At 41.7% G+C, this 21,591-nt stretch overlaps 2 protein-coding genes across 2 annotated transcripts; one reads left to right on the top strand and one right to left on the bottom strand. All coding sequences in view use genetic code 11, as the record gives it.

Annotated features, from left to right (window-relative positions):
* Positions 1-106: 106 nt before the first annotated feature.
* On the top strand, positions 107-17,875 carry EGR_01447 (Adenylate cyclase type 9; the record flags this gene model as incomplete). The annotated part of the gene is made up of 21 exons (XM_024490696.1): positions 107-145; positions 1,132-1,291; positions 1,323-1,909; positions 1,977-2,140; positions 2,332-2,669; positions 3,031-3,236; positions 3,489-3,746; positions 3,851-4,290; positions 4,417-4,856; positions 4,956-5,290; positions 5,434-5,534; positions 5,621-5,712; positions 6,192-6,871; positions 8,545-8,896; positions 12,236-12,455; positions 13,473-13,647; positions 13,934-14,141; positions 14,211-14,294; positions 15,463-15,524; positions 15,830-17,617; positions 17,714-17,875. The coding sequence occupies 21 exons, from the start codon at positions 107-109 to the stop codon at positions 17,873-17,875; spliced, it is 6,891 nt and encodes a 2,296-aa protein (XP_024355020.1).
* Positions 17,876-18,917: 1,042 nt separating this feature from the next.
* EGR_01446 (hypothetical protein) lies at positions 18,918-21,421 on the bottom strand (the record flags this gene model as incomplete). The annotated part of the gene is made up of 4 exons (XM_024490695.1): positions 18,918-18,979; positions 19,350-20,023; positions 20,152-20,349; positions 20,727-21,421. The coding sequence occupies 4 exons, from the start codon at positions 21,419-21,421 to the stop codon at positions 18,918-18,920; spliced, it is 1,629 nt and encodes a 542-aa protein (XP_024355019.1).
* Positions 21,422-21,591: the final 170 nt, after the last annotated feature.

The raw sequence follows: 21,591 nt of genomic DNA, 5'->3' as shown, positions 1-21,591 counted from the left end.
ATGCTTGCTAAAGTTGGAATGGGAGGTATTTCATTGAAAGTAAAGTACTTTTGTGGGAAGTTTAAGTGGTGCCCTGGAATGGTTGAAACCGGCACTCCAGTGTGGCATGCGCGACATCGTTCCGTTCATTTGGGGGGCTGATCTCGTATATCGTGCGTCCTCCTTGTGTGCGCCGCATGGTGAATTTGTTCAGACCTCTTGCGGTATCCTGGTCCCCCTGGTGTAGTGTTAACGTGTTAGGATTGTGGTACTCTGCGTACCTGGTATTCCTTTCAATTTGTGGGTCATGTTGCACCTTCGGGGAGGGCCAAATCCTGCATGAGCGGAACTGCCATGCGATACGCTCTGGAACAACACTGATTTCGTTTCTGGATGCTTAAAAGGGATGTTAAAGACCACTGAGTAGAGTGGCGGGTGTGTAGAAGGGGGTGCCACCAGCCGGTGGTGTGGTCCTCCGACATGCTTTCATCACGCGACTGAGATTGGACGCTTGCGGTAAGTGCTTTTGCCCAGCACAGATTTCAAAGTCCCATGAGGAGTTTGAGCTTCTGCATAAGTGTGTGTAGATGTGTTAGGAGATGCTTGTGTTAGGTCTCATGGACTCTTACTTTTGTTTTTCCAGTGCAAAAAATTTTTTCTTCTTTAAGTAGTTATATTCTTGTGTTTTCGCAGCAATAATGTTGTTACCGTTAGGCAGTAGTCTTAAGCATTTTAAGTTTTAGTTTTTTTAAGGATGCAAGGGTTTGAATGCGTTTGTATCGTGCTTGTACTTTTCAAACTTTCGCGTACAGTTGTTGCCTCGGGGTACTTACTTGTGTACTGCTGAAACTAAGGTTTGTCCGTCAAAATTCTTTTCGTCATAGACATCGCTTTTTTGTTCTTGAATGATTTTCTTGTGTAGTATTTGTCAGCTATCTTACGTTGCTGATTTTGGTGGTTTTCCACGTGCTGATTTTTCCGTGCATGCATTTACGTATTGCATTATAACAGATGCATACTCCGGTCTATTTATGAAGCTACTTTTTTCTAAGTCTTTTTTGCGTTTTTTTTCACTGCTTCTCGTAGCGGAGTTTCGTTTAAGCAATATTTCCTGGTATTTTCATCTTAATTACACCCTTTGCTATACACTAGATGCCAACTCAAATATTGAAGCAAACTTTATCAAGTGTGGTGGGCAGAGTCGCCCAACATGTTGGGTTCGAATTTGCAAGTATGGATGCTATTGATATCCTCTCTGAAATTCTTTTTAAATATCTAAAATCAATCTCGAAGTCAGTTGCTGATCTTGCAGGTAAGTATTGTCTTTCCTACTTTGCTTTTAGCTGAGGATGGATATTTTAGTGTCGTTGACGGTTTGACCATTCTGGAGTTGATGAATGAATCACTCTCTGGTTTAGTCAAATACGCTAGGGAATCAGGATCCTACTTTCCGAAGCCTCCGAACATGTGCATACCCCTTGCTGGTAGAATAGAATTCAGCGTACTTTTTAAGGGGGAGAAACCACTTCCATTGTCCTCGTACACGTTGCGGGAACCTTTGTGCTCCAAAGACGTAACCGAGTTGCTTACTGAAAATAAAGCTGAAAGCACTAGCGGACAGACCTCAACAGCACCGCAGGGGCGCCATGAACGCAAATTGCCACTTTGGGCTGGTAGAGCTAAGTACAAGCTTGCCCGTGTTATTTACGACTCGAGCCTCGCTTCATTGGTGGAGCGTGATTTACCTCCACCTGTTAATCCAGTTATTCCATCCACAAAAGGGCTTTCTGTTAGATCAGCAGTGTCGGCATTTCGTAAACCTCAACGAACGCCGCAGTTATCTGATTCTGATTACCCCTCGGCTGCGCTAGTTGTGCACAGTACGAAACCGGCTTGCACCACGGATGTGATGCGAGAGAGTGCTTTGAAAGTAAGCGTGTTGTAGTGCTCATGGTTATGTGCTATTGATGCTTCATTGACTTTTTCCTCTGTTCTAGACCTTTGCTCTATCGTCACCTCAAACAAGTAGAAAAATTGATGCTTATTCTTCTCCATCGACGTCGTTAAATACTTCTGATGCTACACTTGCGAAAGCTACTCCTCTCCTACATTCCGCTGACCCAAACAGTTTATACCCTCCATCGATCGTAGGGAAATCTCGGTCCGTTACTTATGCTTTTTCGACCGTACACTTGTTTTGAAATTATTTCTTGAGGTTTTATTACTTTTACAGTATATGCATTCTCCCAGTGTTATATGCGTACTACAAAGACGGTTTACATTAACGTTTGCTCTTATTAAAGCAATGGTATTATTTTTAGTTTATTTACCTTTGTTATTCTTACATATTAGTAAACTCTCCCAAAGTACTAGTCGTCGTAATCCGCAAAACCGGAAAAAACGGTTTGGCATTGGCCGAAGACGGTCCCAATCAATAGGAAAGCGGAACACAAACCAAATTATGCCCTCTATGTCTCCTGTGATTGAAACTGCAGAGGCTACTAAGGATGCTAATCACTTAACTCCTAGTGATAGAGAAGACGGAAGTGCGGCTCCTATTTTGGCTGATGTACCAAGCCTATGCCCCTCTCCAGAGGTAAAGCCGTCTGTTAGGAACTCGGACAATGTAAAACTAGATTCTGAAAACGTAGAAACTCATGCGTCTGATGTGTATGCGGCTGCTTTGAATGGTATGTTTTTTTCGCAAGTCAAATCCTTGATCAGCATTTATTCCATTTAACAACACTGAATCATAAACAGTAAATAAAATATCAGCTGGATGACTAAACAATAACAATTTGACGTTTTTTTACTGATGCAGTTAAAATAAACTCTTATTTGAATGGGCTCTATCTCCAGAAAACTTGTCGGTGCTTGTCACATTATTAGTAACACGATACTCTCGGGATATCAATTATGCTGTTTCCTGTAAGAAGAATGATTCTCACAAGTTTGAATGTGCTCTATATATATAACACTGACAATCAAAACTATCGTTAACTAGAACTAGTTTCAAACCTTCTGTATCTTACTTAATCCATCTAACTTTAGCGCACTGTTCTCCTTCTCTGCCGCCTAAACCATCAATCACACCAATGCCTGAGCAAAGCTCTGCACTTGGTGATTCTGGTGCATTTGGAAGTCCCTTGAGAATTCCAGATGGTACTGTGTCTTTTCCGAGGCGATCCCCAACTACACCTCAAAGTCCTGCGATCCTGACTGAGACAGAACTTCTACCTACTGATCGAGGGGTTGAGGTGCGCGTTAATTCTGAGATATGATCTTCCCGTCTACTCGTAGATAAAGCTTTAAGGTTCCCTATTTTGCAATAAGTTAAAATGTTCCTTTTATTTATAGGGTCCTTTTATTACTTCATCAAGTAATGATAGATGTTTGAAGAGTGACGACGTTTACTCGCCAGTCTCTAATTCGTGCACTGAACCACTAACGAATGAGGAACTGAGTCGAGATTACGAGATGCCACGTGCCTTCAACTTTCCTCCAACAAGGCGTTCGAGTTTTTCCCCGTCTTCCTCCTCTCTTTCGTCGTCTTCACCATCATCTTCTTCTTCCTCACCGGTTACCGATTCTTCGAAGTTGCCTGTTCCTTCAGTGCCACTGATCACATCATCATCACACCGCATTTCTTCACGGCTGCCAATTCAACAACCACTCTCCGACGTGAGTTCTACTCCGTTTGGTGTTTCAACTACAAAGACCGCTGCGATACTAATATTGTTGATATTTTACTTTCCTCGGAAATTCCAGTTAGCTATATTCATACTTTACTATAGCAACCTGGTAATTGCTATTGTTTTGCAGGCGACTTCCTGTGTTTTTGCTTTATCTATCGGTTCCATCCTTAATTCAGCACTCTTCCCGTGCATCGTCCTCATTGCCTGGTTCAATGGCGTCCCGGCAACCAACAGGAGTCACTAGTTATGCTGCGGAGCCTGTCAAAATTCCTCATCCTGCAACTGCTGGCGCTGGTAGCGGTATTCGCATAAAGATCCGTCTGGGTGGTCCTGATGGAGAGACGTTAAGTGTCCGCTCGAGCGAGCCTGCCTTCACTAACACTAACTCCAGCTTATCCACCAGCAGCAGCAGTAGCGTTTCATCTCCTCTTAGCTCTGGCCAAGTTTCCGATGAGGAGACTGCTGCCAGACGTCATTCTGCTATTCCACCTGCGCTTGTGGCGAAGGAAAGAAGACACGAAAATTTGTCATCATTTGGCTCTCTTATCAGTAAAACACAGCTTCGCGCAACCTCTATGTCTCAGCAACCATTACTCAGTGTTAAAACACCCAAATTGTAAGGTTACTTTCGCGTTTGTATCGTGTATGATTGGAATATATGCGTAAATTCTTTAGTGAATTAACATCCATACATGGAATTAGGAAATGCTTAATTGGTGCTGGATTTTTTCCGCTTTTTTAGAGTCATCAAATTTGGTGGTCATGAGCATGGCTCAACTAGTATTGTACGATCATTGGGTCAACAAATACCACAACTAAAGCCTGCTTTCACTCATGAAAAACTTCGTGGTAGTAGTATTAGCAGCATGGGCAGCAGTAGCTCAAGTTCTTCAAGCCAGACATCAGATGACGAGGAGGAAACTGTCGTCTCGAGGCCTCCCCATCTACCCGTATTGGAACGGCTTCCAAGTGCAAGGAATTCAAATAATCGATCATCTCAACCACCAGCACTTTTGCTGCTGAAAGATCCCTCTTCCAAAGCGACATCCTTCACATCTGAATGCAGAAAATCGCCTCCACATCTTCGACCTTTGAATATACTCCCGCCTCCTATTCCGATGCTGACGCCATCATTCGTCGTACCAAAATCCACAACTTACTCATCTGCGTCATCTTATGAACGTAAGTTAAATTGTTTTTTATTTGTGCATTTTGTCTTTGGCACACTTAAAGCTGCGTTGGCTTTCATAAATGCCATTTTAACCAAATTTGTAATCACAGAACGTAGCAATAAATCGTCCTCCAAGTGTGGGAAGAAGAGATCGCGGGAAAGGCCTATGTCGCAGTCACCACCGAAACTTGGGGTCTCCCATTCAACGTGTGGTAAGCGAGTTTTGGTCAATTCAATCTTCTCTGACGACGAAGAGGAAGATGCGATTGCCAGCACAGGGGACAGACTAAGTGTGCGTCCACGGGACAGCCATCGAAGTCATAAACAAGACCGATGCGGCGCTAAAACGAGAAGACTTGGGGGGGATAAACCCCAAACATCAAGCCAGATCTCCCCTCCAACTACTCAGATCATTGCTGCTTCGGCTGGAACGTCCTATTACTTTGTAAGGGTTGAGCTCATGCTTGGTGTTTGTGTGTGTGCGGGGGCATGTGTAATTGTTTAGTCTTGGACAGTTTTGATGCGTTTTGCCTGGTTATCAATAATTCCGTTGTCAACTTAAGGTTGTTTTCGAGATTTTTCGTTTAGAACAATGCTGGGGAGCAGATATGGCTTTGTCCAATTTGTCGTACTGAGGATGATGGCAATCTAATGGTGGGGTGTGACAGCTGTGACGATTGGTACCACAGGTATACCTTAAAGTGTTGTTGCTGTTTTTTTCCCACCCACTTTGATTGATCTTAACGTCTGTTTTGTATTCGCGAGCCTACAGTAGTTGCTTGGGTCTATCGAAGGAACCTGATTCTGCTCAGTGGTTCTGCCCAAAGTGCTTGCGTGAGCGCCTCGAAAAATCAACGACAAGCTCAGGTAACTCCAAGAGGCGTTCGAGAAAATCTGCCAACGCTCGGCATTGTAGGCGGTGATTGTTTTGTATATATTGCTGGCGTTTTTTCAGTCATTAGATGAGTAAATCGGATGTTTTGCGTTATGTTCCTGCTTTGGTGGGCATATTGTCGCGGTCGATGATTCCTGGTAGCGGGCTCCTGGGGCAGGATCGTCGGGGTGTGGGTGGTGGCCTTAGGTCGAAAGGAGGCAAAAATGGACCTTTGATATTATTTTGTTAAGAATGAGGTGGCTAGTGCTTATAGAATGTGAGTAATATGATGCATTTTGGGGTTTATTATACCATTAACTCGAGACATATTTGGGAGGATTGTTTTAATAAGTCATGTTAACCTTGGCAGGCCAATAAAACTGCGATTTTCATTCTATTTCAAGGATTTGTTGTTATTGGGTAGTGCTTGCGTTGGGGCTCTGACGTTCCCTGCTCTATTTTGTTGGACTAGAGCGAATCATATTTCGACAAATGGCTGTCCACAAACTGCAAGATAATGGGAACGAAATATCGCGGAATCCTATCATCGGCAAGAAATTTAGATTTCACCTCTTTGAACGATGCTCTGGTGGAGTATTGAATCTGCGGTTTGATTCTACGGTTCTGGAGAGTTATTATACTCTCTGCTCGTTCCCTCATTCTTTGTCCAGATTTCGAATAGCGGTATCATATTTTGCTCTTGTTTGTGCAACTTGGATGATATTTTTTTTCACCTCAGGAACGGAACAATGGATGATATACGTTGCTGGAGCTGGCACGGGTCTTATAGTGGCGATTGTTCTGTTTGCACTTACCTGTTCAAAAGCCGTGTTTGAGAAGAACTTCCTTGTTTTGTACATAATACTAGCATTATTCTTCAGTTTACTGTTTCTACTTGCATTTGTTCCTCCAACCGTCGGAGTCTCTTCGGCGTTTAACGCTAGTCTGATTGTTCAATTGCTTCTGATAATCTACATCAATATCCCGCTTCGACTTTGGCAAGTAATACTTATTTGTGGACCTGTCAGCATTATACACGTGGTGCTGTCGTGTACTGTTTGTGGAAAGATAAATTCCCGGTTAACTTGTATATATGTTCTCTTACACTGCTGCATTCATATGATTGGATTCGTACAACATATTTTATCACAAGTGAGTTCTCTAATTGATCAGTTTAGTTGGTACCTATGCTGTCATCTGCTACATTTCAGCATGAACCTAAATTTATTAGTATATGGGGTCTTGGGCTTGATTCTTGGGCTGGACTTACTTGTTTTTCTAGTATTCGTTCGTCATCAAAATAGTTAGCAGGGTCATTTAACGGAACGGTGGTTTTTAGCCCTTGTACCATTAATTATTGATGCGCGGACCATAACTCTTTAGTAGATCTTCCGGCGAATCATTCCTACTTGCAGTCGTTTTTGTTTTTTTTGTAGCATTTGGATTATCTTTGCAGAAATTACTGTCAACATTTCCATGCATGATTAAGGTATCCTCCCACAATTTTCAAACATTAACTCGATGATAGCATTCAAAATTTGTTAACCAGGGGCAAGTCTTTAGGTGCATCCATTTATCTATTTACCACCATCGTTTTTAAGTTCTCGTGGTACCGAGTCTACACTATTTCCCTATTGGCGATTAATGAGTCGATCTCGTTTTCTATGTTTTAGGCATTGCTAATCCTTGTGTAAATGCCCCGATTCTCAAATAAAAACCTAGGTATCCTCACCCATCGCCTTGCTTATATACTGGTTTATCTATATAGCACTTGCAGTTTGTAGCCAAGGTTTCTTTTTTGGTTTTCTTTTGTACATTCCCGTTTGCTAAGTTGTGTTTAACGTTTAAAAAAAATTCCATTTATGAATGTCTGCTCGACCTTTGAACAGAAGCCACTACCATTGTGCATTTCTGTATTATATGAACGTAGCATTTTCGGATATGGTGCTGCTGTTACACTTATACATCGAAAATTGCAAGGTGTAGATTTCAATCGCGCTTGTGGACTGGTTTGAGGCTTATTTTGAGTATTTCTTGAGGCATATTTTTGTTTGCTGCAAAACGACTCTTTATTTTTATTTATTGATAACTTTTTATTTGTACCTTGAATTAGACACGCATTTTTCCTACATGTCTATTCATATCCACATTTCCTGCAACTTCTAACTATGGCTAGTGCAAATCAAATGTGTAGCATGATTGCTAACTTGCATAAAGACTAAAGTCCACGGAAATGATTTTGCTGGTAGGTTTTTGTTCTGCTGTAATCATTAAGGCACAAACCAATTATTTTGTATACATCGTTAATGCCTAGGTATTTGTCGGGTTTCGTGTGTGTGCTCATGGACTGACTAACTTCCTTAATTTCATGTTGAGCATGAATTGACGGTTAAATAAAAAAAAATACCATCATCGCAAGTGCCATACTAAGCATGTATATAGGTTTTATGACATCCTTTATCGTGCATTCTCCGCCATTGTCATTTTCAATCACTCGCGTCTCCTGGATCTACTTCGTCTTCCAATCTAAATTTTTGTTCATCTCAGTTTGCAACTCCATAATATAGTTTTAGGCAAAAGCTAAACTCGTCCTCGGCTATGTAATGCTATTCATTATATGGTTGCATCCAAAATGGCAAATTTTAATTACAAGTATCGTCGTACATTAAAAACTTTTTTGGGAACAGAGCTGCTTCTGTTTTTTGGCATCCTACGATGGCCAATAAATGTTAGTGAACTTACCTTTTTGAACGTGATTTTTGTACACGAAACAGGATTTGAGAAATGGAGCTTGTTTACACTTAAGTTATATATCGCACATTCAGGTGCGACGGCGCTCAACATTTATGCGCCTCGGTCACAGTGCTCTGATGCGCAAAGCCTTGGAGAAGGAGCAGCAGATCCAAAATGAGATGATCCAGTCCCTAATGCCTCAGAAGGTCGCGCACGAAGTAATGCAGGGCTCCTACAACAGCGAAGACGAGGATGAGGCAAACGAATCCGAAGGCGGGAATGAATTGCGAATGGTTAGTTTTCGCAAGGGAAAAAAGGATGGAAAAGAGACTAATCATGAGAAGATAAACGCCAAGGGAAGGGGAAGTGCCAGCTTCTCTGACGATACGGATGACTATAGCGCCGATGAAAGTGAGCCCTTGAGAGGAATGGAGGGTAGTACATGTAAGTAAAATAGTACTGGTTCATGAATGCCTATATTTTTTCCTTTCAAATGCCCGCATAATAGCACAAAAAGAACTCGTTAAGTTTGTGAAACTCTTGCCTCATTATGGGAGGTGTGCAGACTGGTTAAAAGTGAACTCTCAAATCAAGGTCCTTACAGTTGCGAATGCATGACAAAACTACCTAGATGTTTAGTAAGTAATTTACTTTTGGGAATACGGAATTTTTTTTTGCTTGTATTAATGTGAACCGATTTGCCTGCGTGTCCGTCGCGCTCACACTGATAGCCTTCGTGAAGGATCTGAGTGAAGGGTCCTAAACTCTCCGCTGTTGCCACATAAATGTTAACTTAGTCGAGCCATGTGCGCGATTTCCCGGAGTCTACACCTGGAAGTTACGTTTGGTGATATTTTGATATGCACTGAGTTCACTATCCGTCCGCCATCCGCGTCGTATAGGCATGCGGGATTGCCGCTTTCTTTCGATAGTTTTTTTGGAGGATTCATTTAATTTTAACTCATACACACGTTTTGAAGTTTTACGGGTAAGTGATGATGCCCTATGCATGCATAAACCTATTTCTCTTTATACGCCTGAACGCTCTGCTGGATGGCACTTTGATTTACTCTTGCCCAATACTTACACTTTGTTCCTTTTTAAACTCTTACCTCATCGCTAATTTTATCAAATTTTCCGTCTTTTCCGGATCACTTGTTACAGACACTACAACTGCTTATTTTGGGGACTTGAACTACCTCACGTTTTTGTTATGATAAGAAAATGGTCCACAATAAATATAAGCCTAAAGGTAAGTTTTACAGAGCCAATGCCTTTGTTTCCTTCCAACTTTTCCCATCTATCCGCATCACTGTTTCTATTGATAGGCTTTGTCCCTTCCATCGTCATTTGCTATGCGCAGCAAAATTTGCATGTTAGCTCTAACAATACAGAGGCACCGTACTTGCTGTTCATGGATAGTTTTTATCTTATCAGTATTCGTATATTTTTCAATCATGATTAGGTTAAATATCATCCTAACAGAACAATATCTGCTATCCTAATACATTGTTTGGGAGTTGATTGGGAGAATTGCTGTTAAAATACGCTTCCTGTACGGGAAAACAAAACGCTACAACAGTGTATTGGTAGTGGGTTTTTTAGCAAATAATTGTTTAACAATCAGCATCACTCCGATAGCAATGACTTTTCTGTTGCATATTTTCGTGCTTCAATACAACTTTACTAAGGCAATAAAATCTCGTTTGAATTGAGGGAGACCAAACTTAGTTATGCGGCCATTTCTGCAATGAAAATCCGAGTTTTTATGGTACTGCATGAACCTGCTTTATGAATCAGAAACTGACGCAATAGGATATCTATTTGTAAATATTCAAGTATTATTTCTATTTGTCAAGGGTGTACCACTTTAATACTTGGGATTTCACGCTAGGTGTTTTAATGACCATTTTGGAGGTTAGCGCAAAAATTCCCAATTCATTATCCGGTTGCTATTCTTCTTTACTCGTATTAACTTTTCACTACTCCTGTTGCTACCACTGATAACACTTTCCCGTCTGATCTTGTTCTTTCTCTCTGCGAGCCTGTTTATTGGCATTTGGCTTCAAGATGTATATGGCGTTGACAATACTGGCAACTTTCCAAACATTGCAATCCTCGGTACAACTGAAGTGATTATTGGAAATAAATATTTTAGGTCGAATTGAGTTGTAATTATATTGTTGTACATCAAAATGAACTATGCATTAACCAGAACTCTAGTAGTGCTCCGAACACTCATGTCTCACACATTCACCACTATTTCGAGCTAAAAGTTTTAATAACGGTTCGATTTGCGTTTTACCACTACGTTTGCTGTATAAGAATGACTGTCCACTGCCAGCGCGCGCCATTATTCGGTTGAATTCATTGGCACATCGTCCTTCGAATATTTTCCTTCATTCGTGAATCGAATGTCATTATAGCTCTTTATGGTTTTTAACTTCCTCAGGATGCTTCATTTCTGAAGTTTGGTGAATTTCAATTATAAACCCTTCTCCATTTTGATAGCATTGTAATACCGTGTGAGCAATTTAGAACTTGAAATATCATTAGGCGGCAAAATTATCACTATTTGTCGGTGATGCTTGCTCATTATTGCTTCGCTTGTTTCCATCCTATTCATATTTTCCCCTCTTTACAAGTACATATTAGTATTTGCACTGTTTGTATTTTTTAGTCATTTTCCCCATCGAATAAGTGGGATTTTCTCAGTACAACACAAAAATTATTTCGCACATCAAATTTTGACTTATCAGTAGCCATTGAAGTAAAGCGAGTACTTTTTACTTTGGTTAATGATAGATCGCGACACAAAAGTGGATATGTCACTCAGGTAAATCGGTTCATCATTGTTTCTGGGTTTATCCTCAAGTGCGTCTATACCTCTCGTCCCCTCCCAGGACGAGTATTTGTGGACATTTCTTCCTTTACATTACCTGCTGAAAAACTAATCGATGAAGATTTTACACCGACCTAGCATATTACTCCGGTGGAAGATGTTATGCTGACCGATACTTTAAACATGGATCAAATCCGAGAGCTTGACGTTATGGCAGAAACAGTCAATTGCTGATAGGTCCAGACGATTCAAGAACCTGATTGGTTAGCTGACTGTGGATAGCCAAATTGGTCGATCCATATGGGAACGTTAAAGCGAGGGTGATGCGCTCTTAACCGGGTGCCATATTTTCCATCTTTATTCAGTACTGCGATTTTGATCGTTCTGATTCCAATCATCGCACTATTACGTTTTGGGGAAAAGGACTGTGCTGTGTTATAGCTTCTCAAACTGATGAAAATCTCATGCTTTTGCAACTTTACGACGGCAGACTTAATAGGAACTGTCCGATGAAATATTTTTTTTTCTTTGTTCCCTTATTCAAGGGTACCCCTTCTCATTCATGGGAATCACCTTTGCTGTTAAAGATTGATTTACTTTACGCTTATGTGTTTCGTGCTTTATGCGCTAAAATTGAGTACCTTTACTGCCAAAATGGGAAGCAATGGGGATGGTTTAAGATTGCACCATTGTCATTGTCGAACATTACATGAATTTGCTACAATGCAAGTTCATAAATTGTCCAAAGCACAACAAATTCCACTGACCTTGGTTTATCAAAAAAAATCAAATTTAATCGGTTTTGATCGTGTTGTTAACATCATTTAGCAAGAATGAGTAAGGACTATGAAAGCTAATCACTGTATCTGAAAAAAATTGTGTTTTTCAACCCGTTTTGAATGATCTTTTGGATGAATCTCGCCATTGACTTATATTTGCAGCCCGCAGAGAGCATAGGGTACACAACCCTGATGTGAGAATCGCGTCTTCGTCCAGCTTGCCGCGACCCTCAGCCGGACATGCTGTGAAGTTTCGTAAATTCCACGTCAGTCAGATGGAAAATGTCAGCATCCTCTTTGCTGATATTGTGGGGTTCACGAATATGAGCTCCAACAAATCTGCTTCTCAACTCCTGCTTCTTCTCAATGATCTTTTTGGACGGTAAGTTCTCAATGCCCCACTTATTCTTGAAGGCGATGCCTTTTTAATTTAAAAAATTCTGGAGGACTCACGCGTACGTTTTCTATATTAACCAGAACTTCCGTGCCAATGCAGTGCCCTATGATCCCCAGACTCCTTTGGTAGTGGCCCTTCTCGCCTTTTTTTATTTGTAAACTTTCCTTAAAATTGTTCACAAGGGATGTGAGGAATATGAATCAAAGGTAACCCTGTAAAAACAAGTGTTCTGGTGAAATCCGTCAGATTTTCATCGCGAATCACGTTTTACACATTGAGATTACTTTGTCAGGTCTCATCCTTCCCATCTGTTAGTATTTTATATGACAATATTTCAGCTACCACTCTTAACAATCCGTGTTTGGATTAGTACATAAATTATGTGTTAGAATCCATCACTTGTCCCGTTAGGTTAAAAAGCGTTTACCAATTGGTAGATGCTTGGAGTGGTTAATATACTATGGTTGTATAAATTTTTATTTTTAAGCCGTCCTTTTGTTTCGGTGCTTATTGGTGGGTAAAAGACTATTTTGTTTTTCTGTGTAAATTTTTCGCACAAATCAACCTGCCACCAACCATCTCTACCATTGAAGAGTTCGCTGCTGTCTTTTATTTTTATGTACCCGGGCAAGTGTTCTTGAGGCGCCTATTTGTGCGTAATCCCGCTTAAGGTTTTCGTAAATTATATTTCATCACTGTTTGAAACGTTAGTCTCTATCATATCCCATTATCCCTGCCTATCATTTTACGCACTCTCTGTTGTTTCGCCCAAAAAATAGGTAAAAATAGTAGCACCGAGGGCGGTTCATTTTTGTGAAAATTGATAAACTGTTATTAGTGTTGCTTACTATTAATTGTGACACTAAAATACCACTAACGCTACAATCAATGATCGAAAATAGACATCCGCATCAAATTATTGCTGCAAAGAATGCTTTAGGTTTACTGAGTCCTTGTAAACTCCTGGAACCTTGGCTACTGGCTTTGTTTATTTCCTGACAGGTTTGACAGCCTTTGTGAGCTGAACCAGTGTGAGAAGATAGCGACGTTGGGCGACTGCTACTACTGCGTGTCGGGCTGTCCCAACGCCGTGCCTGACCATGCAGAGAGAATTGTCGAAATGGGTCGCTCTATGTGCGTGGCTATCCAGCAGTTTGACGATGATCACGCCGAACAGGTATGGTCCTTCACCTCATCAGTGAGCATTGTAAATGGTATGCCCCGCCGGTGGTCCATTTTCCATCGGCTACTGATGCGAGACAGCCAAGGGTTTAAGATTTATAATTTCTTCATTCGAAATAACACCGATTCGGAAGACGAAATTTATTTTGGATGCGTATACGTTTACTCACGTCACCATTGTTGGGCTTTTCATATTTCAATCTGATTAATAGTTGCCTCTACGCATGACAAAACAAAATTGGTGCGCTTCTTACCTATCTGGTGAATGATTTCAATTTTAGGTGAATATGCGTGTCGGAGTGCATACTGGAAAGGTGATTTGTGGATTGGTCGGAACGCGCCGCTTCAAATTCGACGTCTGGTCAAACGATGTCACCATAGCTAATCAGATGGAGTCTTCAGGTAAGGCAGGTAAAGTGCACATCTCCGAAACCACACTGGAATTTGTCAAAGATATCTACGAAGTTTCAGAGGGCGAACCAGTTCCTGGTGCGTAAAAGCATATTTGATGAAGTGCTTTGTGTTTTGTTTATGCAGCTATTTGGGAATTTTTTGTAGACATTCGGAAAGTAAAAGTATTAATTGAATATTACAACAAGGAGGATCAACGTTACGCCATTAAACATACTCGAGATCAAGCTCGTAAGTTGTATTCCCTTTCATACAAAAAGTCCATCACTTTGACATGAGCACCAAGTATTTTGTAAAAATAACTAAATCGTTTCAACAATTGTTTAGAAATACTCCAGAATATGGCAAAATTATAATTATTTTCTTTGCATTTCATAAATTGATTCATCTTGGCATACCACTTAGGAATTGTTTCCTCCTTTGTACGCGCGACTTCTTTCCATGAAATCGATAATTTTATTTAAGTCCCAATCTTTTTCGCTGTTTTGCTTCGACAGAAACGTTATGTAAGAGTATTTCATGAAGTAAAAGTTTGAGTATCATGCAATCCACCGTTTAACATCGACCGCAAAATTCATGTTGTTGTTGAGGTTACCGGTAACTTTTGACGCGAGCATTTACGACTGAGCCAATTTATGTAGACACCGGTCGCCAGTCTTATTGCTTGCCATGTGTGAACACAGCTCCAAATTTTCCTAAATATTCCTGAAACTGGCGAGTATCATTTACTGCTAAGCGGCTAATATTTGGCAATGCGTACCGCTTGTGTCATAGTAGCCTGTTTTCATTTTTTTAAATTCTGCTTTGCTTTTTCCATTGTGTGCAGGGATGGTGATGTGCTAGCACCGTTGCAATATTGTTTTTAAAGATATTTTTGTTGAGGTTAAAAGTTTTTTGCACATGTTAATTTTGTGCTGATTTTGTGGTGCATTTGTGCCGGATTTGATGAGATTGCGGTCTTCAGTGGACCACATTCATCGTTCCCCTTCCTTACCTATCGTAGCTATCACTCGAGAGCTGTTGCAAGAGCAGTGCATAGTTGTGCCTATGAGAATGAGCGATTGCAGTATATTTTACTTTATTCTGTTCTCTCTTTGTCGATGCATTTGGCCACCCTCATCCTCTCCGCGAAGTGCGCGGCAGGAGGTACGCCTGGTGCCTCGAGGTTGCGTGGGCCGCACTATTCAACGATCGCCTTAATGTCCTCGTTTTTGCAGGTGGCTGCTTAGCCAGTAATCGGCACGAAATCCTGACTCCTTGACACGCCAAGTGACTGCGACACCGTTTGCACTCAACTCATTTCCGATCAGTTCTTAATCGAAACAGCACCTAGTATATATAGGCCCTTGTAACTTAATACACGGTATTGCTACTAAGGTATCTGTTGTTCGTATTTTAGTTATTAAAACCTACTTCATTGAGAGACGTTTCGATAACAAACCGATTATCATGTTAGATAAGGTACGTTCAACTAAATGCCTTATAAACTTACCCTTGGTATTTATCCTAAATATTGCGCTTTTTCAATTGAATGAACTTCCACTTTTTGCATGAACCCGATCTACTTCTCTTGTCCTATTAAATTTCCTTTACAACCTTGACCAAAACCCTTCAAATATGAACAATGGATTTTTGATGCAATTAAAAGAAATTTGGTCTTTGACATATTTACTTATGATTGTTCAATGGTATGTATAACTGACTAAATGTTCCAACTCATTATCTTTCAATGGTGCATCATAAAAACCAAAGGCATTTGTTTTAAGATCGAATTTTTCTTCAAGTCCAAAGCATCTGCGTCTGTTAATGAGACCAACAACACACCGTCTTTTGTCAAGGATCAGCCAAAGACATCGGTCGACCAGATCATCGCATCACCAACGGGATCAAACGAATTGACCCTCACAACATCTCCTGGATCTGATAAACCGGAGGTGAGGGCTCGTGGTTCCGATGTGGAGATGTTGGACGCTCTGTGGAATCTCTCCAAGCCGGAAGAGGTCTTCAAATTCCCACCGATTTCACGCTTTTCTCTTTGCTTTCTCTCACAATCTCTCGAACAGACCTACCGGCGGCAGGTGCTTCGTGTTCCCCGTCAGTCTGTCCTCATCACACTTGCAACACCCCGTCTAACCCCTGTCACCAATGGGCTGGCTCACTTCCTCTTCTTCCTCCTCGTCTCCTTGGCTTGTTTCATTAACTTTCCCAATTTAACAAACAGTCGACTGGCGCTCGTGACACCCTTTGTCGTGTTTGCACTGGCTCTCTGTTTTAACTGCCTATTCATAGCTATTGTTTTTTCGGATTTGCTAGCATGGGGAGGATTCTGTCTCCCCGAAAAGCGCCTTCAGCACATCTACCGGTTTCTATTCAACTGGTACACCAGGAACATCATGGGGGTGCTGATGCTCTGTAGCCCTGCGGCTTTTGTGCTCTCCAATTTCCAAATTTGTCTCTTTTGGTTCAGTCGATCGGCGGATGTCGCAGCAGTGGCCGATTTCTCAACTGGAGAATACCGGATGGTTCATGGGATCTTGTTCACTTTCATGCTGTTTAATTTGACACTGTTTCCAAACTACTCCTCATGGACAAAATCTCTCTCGGCAATGACCTTATGCATCATTGCTTGTTTGTTGATACATTGGCCCTTCGCGGGTTTTTCCTATGCGTACTCCGACCAAGTGGCTGGCTTTGCTGCCGTGACCACAGCTAGAGACTTAAGCACCTCTCCTATCTGGTTGGCTGCTGCTGAAAGTAGCCTATTTCCATGGGAAATAACCGTTATACTCATCCTGAATCTCATCCTCATATTCTTTCTCAACCGCGACATCGACATCAGCTTTCGTGTCTCTTTCAACCGCGACTTTGAGGCGAGCCGTGCCAAGAAGGCCATTACTCGAGAGAAGATGCAGGGTGAATGGTTGCTGGAAAATATCATTCCACGCTTTGTGCTTACCGACCTGAGGAAGACCAACAAGTACTCTCAACACGTGACCGATGCTGCTGTTATGTTTGCGTCAATAGCCAACTTTTCAGAGTTCTACGATGAGCAGTATCAAGGTGGACAGGAGATGTTGCGGGTGTTAAACGAAATTTTTGCAGATTTTGAGCACCTCCTCTCCTCTGTGAAATTTAAGGATGTGGAGAAGATCAAGACAATTGCTGAGTGTTTCATGGCTGCTTCCGGCTTGAATTTGGTTCAGCGGGCGCAGAACACGTTACTGGATGATCATTTGTGTGCTCTAATGGACTTTGCCATTGAGCTTCTTAAGACTCTGGATGACTTCAACCGACAAATGTTCAACTTTCAGTTTGAGTTGAAGATCGGCTACAATATAGGAGAGGTGACAGCGGGTGTCATAGGCACGACGAAGTTGCTCTACGATATTTGGGGCGACACTGTGAACGTGGCCAGCCGGATGTATTCGACAGGTCAGAAAGGTCGGGTGCAGGTGACTGAGGAGGTGGCGCGACGCCTCACCAAGCACTACGAATTTGAGTATCGTGGTAATGTTTTCGTCAAGGGCAAAGGCGAGATGCGCACCCACCTCCTGGTTGGCCGAAAGGCGGGAACCTCGTAATAACACAGGACTTCGTGTTAGGTTAGTATCATATCCCCCCTCTCTCCAAGCCCATTTATTTATATCGAGGAGCCTCCGGATCGTGCATTCATTACGATCTCCCCCATTGTGGCTTCTTTATCTTCATGTCTACGCTCACGTCTACCTGTTCTCGTTAATTTCCTTACAACTGAATTTGACTCCTCACCTTATCTACCTTTATGCTTCTACTATTATTATAAGATTAATTAATTTCTCTTTGTTTCAATAAACTAGTAGTCACCATTTATCAGTCATAAGGTTTGACGGATCAATACGGAATCGGGAGTTTTGGATACGCAGTCCCCCATTCACGTAAAAGTGCAATTTTGATTCTCATAACACCTATAAATGAATACCGACTCGACGAACGCGAATAGTGGCTTTAAGCTAGTGATCGTCACTTACAGCATATCGAATAGGTTTGATTTGAGGATTGGCAACCCTGTCCATCCCTTCTGGAATTATCGAAATAGTTTAGCTTACTCAAGACATTTAAGTAGGCATAAGATCTTTCAATGGCGCGTTAAAATACGCACATCCTTGAGGCTGATTTATAACAAGATTTTACAAGGCCGTGTACTTCATCACTGAGACGGCAGATACCGCGACGCATTTGAGAAGTAGTTGCAAGCAAAGTATTATGCTTTGCCTAGAAAGTTTTCACAAGATCATATACTCCGGCGCCAAAAGATGGTTAAAGGGCTTGGTGTTGCATAGTACCGTCAAGTTGGTCGTCAGTCATTCATCATCAGCTGTATTCCATTGGTTTGTGACTTTCATTGAAGTCTTGTAACGTTTTCTGTAGTTTTGTGGCATGTTCCCCAAAAATTTGTCAAAACGTCATTAAATACGCACCGAACTACCAAGTTTAAGGCGGCAGCTTGTTCTGTTTCTGCCCGTTGGAATACCTCCACAATTTCTTCAATAACTAGTTAGTTGTGTTGAGAAACTCTAGCTTCGGACTTTTATTAAAGCAGGTATTACATACTGCAATCGCTTATTTAGCTTTTGTTCTACTTTTGATCTGACAAAGCAAATATGAACTGGATTTCTCAACCATTTGACAATCAACCGGCTGGAGTCCTTAGCGCACTTGTTATCACTTTGGAAGTCGTACTGCACTTCACATAGGTACACTGACTGCAGTAATGATTCACTTTTTATACGGATTTCCCCTGCATGCATCAAGGCTAAAGAATGCCTACTTTGCATGTGAAAAGTACATATTAGTATACTGGGCGCGCTATTGATACTACGTTGAAAGCAAGACTGGTGGTAGATAAGTTGAGTCGCCTTGCTCGGTGGACAAGTACTCTGCAGAGTCCGACGAAATACAAAAGTAAAGCCTCTGTACAGCAACAATACCTTGACGCAGTCATGGTCGTAAATTACAAGTCGGCGCTACTTCACACCAAATAATGATCCGGCAATGAAATGAGAACCTTTAGTAAAAGGCAACGATGTAATAGACAGTAGATCGGGTTCTAGCAATAGTATTAATTATAATTATGAAATAAAGGTACTAAATAGCTGCAGCCGAGTAATAAACCGGAAGGCAAAATCTAACATATATTTTATTAACAAAAGCATGATAGCGCGATATCACCGGCGGAACTTTGTGGCAACGGTGGTTGTTGTAAATTTAATCCCTCAAATATGCTGGCTTGCAGGGGCGTTTTCCTACTTATCGAAAAGCTGATAATTAAGGTGGCTAGTCGTCGATGGAGAGTTGCGATGTTGGAGTAGATGCACGCAGAAAACGCCTCAATGCTGGTGAAATCCATGCCCGTGTAGGAATCACGGAGAGATGGTCGATTATCTCCATCAGGAGTGATTGTGACGTCATCGTCCTCGAAATCATGCTCATTTTCCACAAAGTCGGGGGAAGCAGATGAAGATGCACTACCGTTGACGCTTGAGACATTAATGTCGGTGAATTTAAAGAGCGAGCGCAAAAAAGTGACCACTTCTTCCCGAACGGATTCACAGAAAGTGTTAAGCACCTCATCGGAGCCAAGAAAGCCCCATGCCATCGCGGATGCGACAGTCTCCACTACGCGGTAGTAAAGTGAAAAAAAGCCATCTGGGTACTTGAGCAGCTTGCGCTTTGCAGCCATGAGAGTCCACACGGCCGAGTCAAGAGCGGAGCGCTTGAAACCGGGGCTCAGCCACGTGTTGCGCGTCAACGCCAGAATGGAGGAGGGAGGGTTGCCCAGGTTCTCAAGGGCGTCTATGAGGATACGATCGAAAAATATATCATAAAAGTTTATTGCTCGGACGTCCTTGCCCGCGAGTTCATCAGCAAACTTCGCAAGATTCTCGGGGTCCTTAGTTGAATTTAAATATGTAAGTAGAGATCTAAAACCCAAAAACCAGTTCACAATTAAGGGCTCAACGAGTGGGCAGGGATGATGTTGCGCACTAACATGATAAAACTTAAGTAACTCGCGACCATGCCCAAAGGTTCAAAAAAAGAATCAACGCACAAGTAAGCCTCTTCGAAATCCATAGTTCCGCATCCAAGACAAACGAGGGCACCACACGCTAAGGACTCTCCAGCTTGCATAAGCCAAGCAACCTGTTCATTATGGGCGAGGATGTAGTCAAACCCGCGTCGAACGCATATTAGTTTCCCAAGATATTCAATATCCGATTGGCAATTCATCATTTCTGTGCGGAGGGATCTGCGCAAAAAGAACATGAATTATGTTGCAAAATATAAACGACCCAATACTTTCAAAAGAAAAGTGATTCAGTGTTCAGCATATCATCGAAGACATCTGTGAAAACCTGCTGTAGTGACTTCATTTTAAATTGATACGCAACTGAAATTTGCCTAAAGTATGGTAAATAGACAGAGAAAAGGTACAACAGCTTCGGCTTCAAATGGTAGACGCATCATCTGGACGCCTGTAGGACCCCATAAAAAGGTAAGAAGACCAGTAAGCAAAAGGATACGGACCAACTCGAAAGGATACATTGAAATTCATAGACAGAGATTAGGCAAGGATAGTAGTAAATTAGAAGATGTGGCAATTTATGTCCGCGTGGACAAGCATACCTGAAAGTGACGTTTCCTTCGTTTAACTCTTTCAAAGCACTTCTATAGAATGGTCGGTGAAAATTAGATGAAATCTGAAGTTCAAGTTCGGAAAAGTCAACTTCCTCGACAGCAGAAAAATACGATTCAGTTTCAACGTCAGATAGCGAGTCGACGCAATGTAGTTCGGATGTAAATGCCGGAGTTTCCTGAATAAAAGCGCGCTTGAATTGTTCCCTTAAGAGATATGACGACTCTAAAAATCTCTGCAATTCTTTTACGAAAACATCAGTGCTTGGATCTTTCGATTTAAACTGTTGAATTGTACAACTAATCTTACTCATGCAATCCTCTAATTGGTCCACAATTTTGTTCAATGTTTCTAAACCGATCGTTCCACAATCTACGGCAGGAGAGGTGATCGAGGAAACTGAGGTACAACGAGAAAGTACTCCGCATGACTTGTGATTAGATACGGCAGCTGTGGTAGATTTAGGTAAGACGTCGACAAAGCGATTTTGTGATGGGTGTGGGATACCAGAATCGATTCCTCTCCGCATGAACTGGTCAGACGGCGCCTCGTTCGCATTTGATTTCTCGGGGAAAATTCGCCTAATTAACCACCATGCGCATAAAGCCGTGGATCCTCCAACAAACACGACCAGAGCGGCATTCAGAGACGGTTTTCGTATTCGTATTATCCAATGCTTTGGCATTATGGGATGAATACAGGCAGATGCATTTTAAAGTTGATAAAATAGTCCAGTACGAAGCACGACTAGACAATTAGGCCGACAATAGGCTAAAATGTGACAGGTTAGGGATTCAGGTCGTGGTAAGAAATGCTAACAGTTTCTAAAACAGGCAAATTTTAGAAGCATAGAGA

The sequence above is a fragment of the Echinococcus granulosus genome, assembly GCF_000524195.1.
Source record: "Echinococcus granulosus chromosome Unknown EG_S00005, whole genome shotgun sequence".
NCBI classification, from domain to species: Eukaryota; Metazoa; Platyhelminthes; class Cestoda; order Cyclophyllidea; family Taeniidae; genus Echinococcus; species Echinococcus granulosus.
This window is presented reverse-complemented; position numbering and strand designations above follow the sequence as displayed.